The sequence below is a fragment of the Medicago truncatula genome, chromosome 8, assembly GCF_003473485.1.
Source record: "Medicago truncatula cultivar Jemalong A17 chromosome 8, MtrunA17r5.0-ANR, whole genome shotgun sequence".
Classification (NCBI taxonomy): domain Eukaryota; kingdom Viridiplantae; phylum Streptophyta; class Magnoliopsida; order Fabales; family Fabaceae; genus Medicago; species Medicago truncatula.
In genome coordinates, this window is record NC_053049.1 from 32478815 (window position 1) to 32488155 (window position 9341).

The 9341-nt window shown below is 29.5% G+C and overlaps 1 protein-coding gene across 2 annotated transcripts; it reads left to right on the plus strand.

Annotated features, from left to right (window-relative positions):
• The first annotated feature begins 1957 nt into the window (after positions 1 to 1957).
• On the plus strand, positions 1958 to 4627 carry LOC25501534 (UPF0664 stress-induced protein C29B12.11c). Of its 2 annotated transcripts, none has more exons than XM_013590785.3 (5): positions 1958 to 2194; positions 3111 to 3222; positions 3819 to 3890; positions 4014 to 4225; positions 4342 to 4627. In XM_013590785.3, the coding sequence occupies exons 1-5, from the start codon at positions 2079 to 2081 to the stop codon at positions 4448 to 4450; spliced, it is 621 nt and encodes a 206-aa protein (XP_013446239.1). In that variant the 5' UTR covers positions 1958 to 2078; the 3' UTR covers positions 4451 to 4627. The 2 variants fall into 2 exon arrangements, with proteins under 2 accessions (XP_013446239.1, XP_013446240.1); XM_013590786.3 differs by having other exon boundaries at positions 3114 to 3222.
• The last annotated feature ends 4714 nt before the right edge of the window (positions 4628 to 9341 follow it).

Genomic DNA, 9341 nt, shown 5'->3' on the forward strand with positions numbered 1-9341 from the left:
TCCACTTATTTTTAGACATGCGAGCTTATAAGTTATATAAGCTAGCATATGCGTGTTACCAACCAGACCCTTGGTAAGTTGTAAATTAGTTCTAAATTAACTATATTTTGGTATTACCCCAGTTTTTATTTCCAACGAAGCCATATGGCACTATAATACCATGAACCTGTTTTCCATGAGTCATAGCTAAAGTGTTAAAACAAATGCTCAAAACAAGGCTAAGGGAATAGACATTTGTCTTGTAATGTGTCTTAAGCAATGAAGTGAAGTGTTTTAAACCTTCCTGTGAGCATACATTTAGCAGAAACACATATAGGTATCAAACTTGTATAGGGAAGATCATAGAATACTTGTAGTACACAATTTGTCCTTCCTGAATGGTTGGTGGAGCAATTTATGTATGTTCAGCGCCATTCACTATTGCTATGTTATCATCAGGAGCAAAGAGCAACACTTTCTTCTTGGAAATCAATTTCAAGATTATGTGTGGAATATTCTTTATTGACCTCTGAGGAAGCTTCGGGTTGGAATTTCTTAGAAAAATGCGTATCGTTTTCCTCATCCATCTCTACCACTACGAAACTAATGCTCTTTGCATGATCTAGAATAAAAGGCTCATCACATACAAAGCATAAACCCTTTTTCATCTCGTCTTCAATTTCCATAGCACTCAAAATTTTCATGGGATTGTGTTTAGCTGCCATGGTGTGCGCTGGATCGAAGGCCCGTGATACCAATTGAGACAGGAAAAAATAAATTATGGTGATAAACTGATAAGGATTCTAGTGATTTACAACAAATCTATAAGTAAGTTCACTTAAAAAAAATCTATTAAAGTCAATTAAGTAGCACTTTTTCATGAATTCCAATTCCAATCTATTTGTTAAACTGAAACAAAATAAATGTAACAACCAGCTTAACAGATAATAACACCAGTATAGCTTACTCAAAAAAGATGTGGTAAACATTTCTAAATATTTCAAAATTAAAATACATAAGAGTAGGCTCCCAAACATCCAGACAGTGGATAGCTATAAACAGTACATAAACTTGGATCAAATAAGCTAGATCAAATAAGAACACTCGCATCAAGCTTATTTTAAATAGAAGGTAAAAACTAACACACAATAGGTTATATGTTATATTATTGCATTGCCAAAATCATGCTTAAATTAATTTAGAAGGGGAGGGAGGGAGCAAATTGTATTGCATTGCCAAAATTATCTTTAAATTAATTTAAAATCTCAATATTATTTTCATAGCAACATTTATTATTATTAGGTTATAGTATTATCCTTATAACAACTTTTATTTTATTATTATTATTATTATTATTATTAGATTATATGTTATATTATTTTATAACAAATTTTATTATTATTAGGTTATATTATTTTTGTAACAATTTTATTTCATACTATTAACAACTTTTCATTGTAACAACTTTTATTATTACTTTTCTAAAAAAAAAAAGACTTTTATTATTACTTGCAACACCCTTATTATTAATTCAATGTTCCATTGTTTATATCGTATTGTTATCGATTACATTGTTATTGTTTCGTTACTTTATTATCCTTATTTAATTAAGTTTAAGGGTAAAACAGTAAAATAATTTTCCCCTCCCCTTTGAACCAAACACATTTTTAATTAAAATATCTTCCGTCTCCTCCGTTGAAATCGCTCCCCTCCCCTCCTCTCATAATTCTCGAATCAAACAGACCTTAGAGAATAAACTTTTTCTTGGAAATTGAGTATTGAATGCATTGAAATTTTAAAAAAGAAAGATTATTTTCTAAGTAAAATTTACAAATAATTTTCTCTTTTGAATTTTTATCGAATATCTTTAGAACGCTACTTAGCAAAACTTAATCTCATATTCCCTAAAAAAATAAAAAAAAATATTTACCATAAAATATTATTATAATAATAATTTGGAGAACCGACCTGGATCTTATTTAAAATTGGGTTTATGTGTCTGGGGTGTTCTAGAAACCTGCAACGCGTGCGATTTCACGTTTCTTCTTGATTCTTAAACATAACGCAGAAAACCTAATTCGATCGATTTTGAAATCTCAATGGCTTTGAATCCACAATTGTTCCCAAATGGAATGCCAGTTGCATTCGTGAACGAGATGTTTGTGTTGGCTAGAGATGGCGTCGAATTTGAAGTTGACAAGATTCCTGGTGCTGGGTCGGTATTCTTCTTCTTTTTCTCTTTATTGTATTGCTTCAATTTAGGAAAATTATATTTATTTATTGTTCCTTTTTGAGAAATTTAGAATTTATATTTAGCATAGGTTGTGGCAGTAATTGGAAATTTTGTGTTTCAGTAGCTTCTATAGGATTTGTTGGTTGCATAATTCTAAATCATAATTGTGGTTGGTTGATTATTAGTCGAAATTAATTCGAGTTACACTAATGGCCATTTTACAAGGCTAGGCCCAGCTTTCAAGTATCACTGATCTTTCGCATGTTGTTATGATACTCTCAAAATTTAGAATATATTAATCATAAGTATGCTCTTATTATTCAATTCTAAATCACTCTCTCTAAGAAGATGGAAGATTTCTATCTTTTCCATTTTTTCCCTCCTCCAAAGCCTCTTATTCCCTCGCCTCCAAACTATCAAACCGAGCCTTAAGAAAACTGGAAAAGTATGTCAGCAAGTTTCTAAACAAAGAAAATCCTAGTTAGGATATGGTTCACCAATTTACTGCATTGATATCCTGTTGAAACCATAGGGAAATTACGAGGGGAAAAGAAGAAATATAGAGCGTGTGAGTAATGTAGTTACTGATGTGGGTTATATGATTGATACAATCATACAAAATACATACTCAACACTTTCGTATCGTTTGCTTGACATATCAATGAAGAATATGTGAGTTCTGTTCATAATCATGAAAACATTGTAAACTACACAAGTCTGCAACTTGGAGCATTTCTAAGCTTTGTTTGAGGTGCAAGTATACAAGAAAATAAATAGTTATTAAATATTTTCTTGTCTTGTGTAAATATATAATTCCACTTTTTGTTTCAGTCTATCTTAATCTTATACAAGTTAATATATGCATTATTTTGTTATTGACTTTGTTTTAAATGGTCAGAAGTCACGGGGGTCGTCTCAAAGCAAAGGGGATCATCTATTTGTCAAATATACGGATGGTTTTTGTTGCTAAAAGTCCTGTTGATGGACTTTATGCTTTTGACATGCCTTTGGTATGTGATACTATTCTTTCATCGCTTTAAATTGTTTAAAGACTAAGTTTGCTTTTAGCTAAATTTTACACTCTTCTTATTCTGCCAAGACAATTTAATGTACCCTTCTCTATGCTGGATGTGTTGATTAATGATTAATCTATATATTAATCTACGAGTAGCAGAACCAATGCTTAACTTGTACAACTTTGTTATCCATAATAAATTATTGGGTTTATGAATATTTTTCGTGTTACCTTCTCCTATATCTTCTGTTATTACCCATGTGAAATCATGAATGCTATGAATATGACAGTACAGTTTTAGGCCTGTTAAATGTTTGTGGCAAATTGTCATTTGCTGATTACTGAGAGTGTAGGTTTTTATTATGTTAATGTGACAGATTATTAGCCGAGACATCCAAATACTTGATAGTTGATATTAGTATTTGGTTTTTCCATTTTGTTTTTAAGGGTAGTTAGGTTGAGAATGAGCGGTATACTTTAAGTGGGTAAAATGTAGTTCACCATTTTATTTTTATTTTTCAATTGCCAACGTATATTCAGTTGACATGCATGTCTGTCTTTGACATTTACTCTATGCCTATCCTTTTGCAGCTGTACATCAATGGTGAAAAATTTAACCAACCAATATTTCACTGCAACAATATTTCTGGATTTGTTGAGCCTGTAAGTTAATTTCCCATTATTTGCTACCCTGTTTTCGTTCCTATATATTATGTAATTATTTCTTGTTGTATTCAAAATCTTTTGTCCTAAAACTTTTTCTAACTTTATAAAATTGCAACGTAGGTGGTCCCAGCTGATCAACACAGGGCTCTTTACTCCACACACTCATTTAAAATCATATTCAAAGAGGGAGGATGTGGAACCTTCATTCCTCTTTTCTTCAATTTGATTGCTTCAGTGAGACAGTATAATCAACATGCTAATGTGCCGACCGAGTCTCGTGTGGATCCTTTACAGGCATCTCAGACTCCTGTCGATGAGATGATGAGACATGCGTAAGTGGAAGTTAAACTTGTATTTTTTTATTTTTTTTTGGTTAAGTCTGTTAGGGTATGGATTGTATTGTTTATAATCCAGGAACCGAGGATTTATATTTGAAAACATTATGCAGGTACGTTGATCCTAATGATCCAACAAGAATATTTCTGCAGCAACCAAATGCTGATTCTCAGCTTAGGCGTCGAACCTATCAGCCACAGACAGATGGAGGCCACGTTTGAGAAGGAGATTGCATTTTCTTCACCTTCATGCAAGATGTGTTTATATGGATATTGTGCATTTTAATATGAAAATAAATAAAACCATAAGAGGGAACTGTTTCTCATGTATGACCAGGAACTAAATATATTATCAATTGTATTTTATCAGAAAAAATTGGATATCTTTTTATATCGTGACAACCGTCTCCTGTGAAAGCATCGAGAGGAGAGGAGGGATTAATCAGTAATCAGTCAACAAATATGTAAATGACAATTTTGTGAAAATTAAAGTTAATGTGTATTTGTACCGCGCAAGTCTTCCATGGTACAATTCCAAATTAAAATTGTTTGAATACACATACAAGCAGGAAAAATTTAATCATTTTTAACCAGTAATAGGCTTATCTGCCGTTTCATTCGCATTATCGTGAGCGGGTCTAAGTGAACTACTCTTTCACTGGCCTGAAATTGACTTGACTTCGCCAAAAGGCCTCATCTAATTTTTCTTTTTATATTTTTTTATTTTATGTATGAGCTCAATATTTTGAGAATTGATGTTTGACACATGCATTGGTTCAGAAACACGAGTAATTTTTTCAAATGTCCCTCGGCAGTTAACTGTCAAATTATGGAACCGGCTGTAGTTAACTACCGAGGAAAACTTCGGCAGTAAACTACCGAAGAAAACTGAAAACTTTGGCAGTTAACTGTCGAGGAAACCTCAAACCTGTTTTTTTTTTTTTTTGATAAAAATCATAAATTATCATTAATAATATTATTGATTTTGTATGTTTCAATCATTATTTTGTACGTTTCAAACAACTGCAATATTATACTTATATATATATATATATATATATATATATATATATATATATATATATATATATATATATATATATATATTAATAAGAATATCATTTAAGTACTCAAAAAACATTTCAATAAGTGTAAAAATTAAGTATTTGAATATTGTTTTGCAAATTACTTAAATAAAAAAAAATCTTTGTGCAGAATTATTTTAAGGGTTAAATATGTTTTTGGTCCCTATAAATATACCAACTTTTCGTTTTAGTCCCTCTAAAATTTTCCTTCAACTTTTAGTCTCTATAAAATTTTGAATCACTACTTTTGGTCCTTATTTTAAAGTAAATTTTAGTATTTTTTAATGAAATTGTACAGAAATGTGTAGAATATGGTAAAAGCATTTCCCAAAAAAATTTAGAATTTTTTAAGTAAACATAAATTAAATATGAATTTTTAACCATAAAAAATATAAAAATTCATATTAAATTCATGTTTTGTTAAAAAATTCTAATTATTTTTGCTAGAGTTTCTTGTAATATTATGAATTTTTTTGGAAAATTTGATTCAAAAATAAGAATTCTACATATGAGTTTACTTTAAAAGAGGGACCAAAGTGAAGATGGAAAATTTTTAAGGGACTAAAAGTTGAAGGAAAATTTTAGAGGGACTAAAACGAAAAGTTGGTCTATTTATAGGGACCAAAAACATATTTAACCCTTATTTTAATATAGAAAATATAACATATTATACCTTAAAAAAAATCGTTGTGCACAATTATTTTAACGATTTTTTTATTATTATTTTTATTTAAGTAATGTGCAAAACAATATTCAAATGCTTAATTTTTACATTGATTTAAATGCTATTCTTATTAAGATACATACGCATAAGTATAATACTGCAATTGTTTGAAACGTACCAAAATAATGATTGAAACATTCAAAATCAATAAATATTATTAATGACAATTTATGGTTTTTGTAAAAAAAAAAAAAACAGGTTTGAGGTTTCCTCGGCAGTTAACTACCGAAGTTTTCAGTTTTCCTCGGTAGTTAACTGCAGCCGGTTCCATAATTCGGCAGTTAACTGCCGAGGGGCATTTGGATAAATTATTTGTTTCTCAGCCAATGTATATGTGTCAACAACAATTCTTCAATATTTTTGATTTGGAGCGGTGTACATGGTGGATAAAGCAATAAGTACTAAAGTTGTATTCCATTCCATTTAAATACAACTATTTTTCAGAACAGATAAAGGGACTAGTACGACTATAATCATATGAATGAATGTACTTGCAAGTTGTGTAGTAGGGGTTTGTCTTTTTTTGACAAAAATAAACGATATTTATTCATTCAAATTGATAGAGTATATTGATACAATACAAATTCAAATTCGCTAAAAATAAAAAGGATGAATCTGTGAACAAACTCACAGTATCCATGTTAATAGCATAAAACAACAAAGTATATATGCCTACAAATATGACTAATATGACTATATTCAAGTCTCCGGAATATTCATGTCTCCGGATCTGCAACGTTGAAGATGCCAAAGTCATTGTCATTGATCAGACCTGCACTTGCTCAAAGCTAATCTTTCAACATGAATCAAATAAACACCGCACTAAGACGGGAAATCAAACACACCGCAGAAAGACGGGAAATCAAAACAAACAGAGTCGTTCAGAGACGACGAAATCACAAAAACAAACGAAAGAAAACAGAAAATATGTGAAATCACTTATTCAATTATGATAGAAGAAAAAACAACTCGGATGGGTGATTTTTGGGTCAAAAATGACCCTAAATCACCCCTCTGACAAGAACAAAAATGACCCTAAATCACCCCTCTGACAAGAAGAAGAAGAAGAAGAATAAATGGGTGACGGCTAGAGTTTGAGAATGAGAGAAGAGAGATGTTGGTGGACGGCTAGGGTGTGTAGTAGGGGCTTGTCTATTGCATTAATTTTTCAGTCATTTGCTAGCTAATAGTCAAAATCAAATAATAAAGATACACACTTGATACTTAAATGGGTTTCCGTTTCACATATACACATTATTTATTATAATTTTTTTAATAATTGTATTTAATATACTCGATCTCTTCAATATAGCACATCTAAAAAAGTTCTTTATGAGTCCTACCAATAACCATTTATCATTATATTTCAACACAAAAAAAAAATCATTATATTTCAACACTCATTTCTTGCTTAAAAAAAACAACAATAATTATTTTAAAATTAAATATGTTTTTAGTAGCCCCTCTATATTTTTCTTTGCTTTTTGGTTCTTCTGAATATTCAAATTTTCGTTTTAGTCTCTACTTGTTTTTTAGTCAAAGTTTATGATTCAAATAACTTTTTTTTACGATATATAATTGATAAATCATAAAATGTCATTAGTGTGATAATTTAACTATTTAATTTTTATTCTCTATTAATTTATCTATAACTTGAAATTAGATATTAAATTGTTAAACTTAAGATTGAATATTTAATTATTAAACTAGTGATATTTTAAGGTTTTATTAATTATTTGGCATACACAAAATTTGTTCGAAACATGAAACACGAACTTCTGTAAAAAAAAAATAAAGACTAAAACAAAAATTTCAATATTTAAAGAGACCAAAAATAAAAGAAATTTTTTAGAGGATTAAAAACATTTAACCTGTTATTTAGACCCCACAGAAAGAATTGGTGGTCAATTGAGCTACTCAAACTCAGTAAGCATCTTCCACTATTCTCATAAATGGAGGTACTTATGTGCAACCATTGTTTAACATGTCATGCTTCTCTCATTGGAGTCGAGCTTCTAATTGGAGAATCTTATTTTTGTGTACTTCAATGGATTATACATGTATACATTAATCATTTATAATTTTTTAGTGACAGTATTTAATAAACACTACCCCTCGAATATAGTAACTCAAACATTTCTACTAAATATATTTCACTAATAACTCTAATTAACTCTCTAAGAGTCCCTCTTATATTTTTTATAAAAGATAAATAGGTCAACAAAAGTTGATTTATTTAGTTCATAATATAGATCAAATCAATAACATTTTTATTGATCCATTTTTCTCTTTAAACAAAATCGAAAGGAATATATCAATAATTTTTTATTATCAGATTTTAACATTAAAATAGTGTGAGAGCCGCAGAGAAAGATTTTTTTTTTTTTTAGGAAGGGTTGCTTCTTATTAAAACTCTCATTCTCCTTCATTGTTTTCTCCCTAATAAGAGTACCTATCAAATACTATAGCTTACGAAGCTAAGCTTGTCCATTGAAAATTGTCTAACATCCCTTAGTTAAACTTCTCTGACGATGATAGCGTTTTTGGTTGTCTAACTTTACCAGACTCTCAGATGGTCTATCAAGCCTTTATGATTGACTCCATCATTGACTATAATATCCTAATATTTGTTATCAATGACCTATCAAAAAATTCACAAAAAAAGGAACCAAAAGAAAATAAGTATCCACGAGATAAAATTTTATAAGAGCAAAGGAGAAAATGATTTGATGTATGTATCCACGCAAGAAATGCCCTACCTAGTTAGTGATGACATGTTTGTGTATGTAATGGTTAAAAGTCTACTAGGTAGGGTATTTTCCTTCTTTTTATTCTTTGCCCCTTGTAAATATGTTTTTCTTTGGTTCCTAGAAATATATCATTTTTACCGTTTTGTTCTAGTCATGAAAATATTTGGAGTTTTTTCTCTCCTAACTACAAGAAAAAGTAAAAACATTTAAGATACTAGTTGCTTATTTTACTTTTATACCCATATTTTACTTTTTATTATCCAACAACGTATATTTATACTGTATAAATACTATTTTATTTTTTAATTAGTTATTTCTCTCGCATATAGTCACGTCAATAGTTATAAATAATGTATTTTTATATCCGTTGTTCAAAATTTGTTTTCCAGTAACACAGCTATAGACTTCTCAAACTTATAACATTAAATGATTGTATTTGATCTGAACAATTTTGTTTGTTCTTCTTCTTATTATATATAGTATTATAAAATTATGCAAAATGCTAAAGTGTCTTATATGTAGTAATATTTTTTTTGAAAAATGCATGTATATAC

Coding starts and splice junctions, on each gene's coding strand:
- LOC25501534 (XM_013590785.3), top strand. CDS start 2,079: ATGGCTTTGAATCCACAATTGTTCCCAAATGGAATGCCAGTTGCATTC. Junction 2,195..3,110: donor GACAAGATTCCTGGTGCTGG/GTCGGTATTCTT, acceptor TTAAATGGTCAG/AAGTCACGGGGGTCGTCTCA. Junction 3,223..3,818: donor ATGCTTTTGACATGCCTTTG/GTATGTGATACT, acceptor ATCCTTTTGCAG/CTGTACATCAATGGTGAAAA.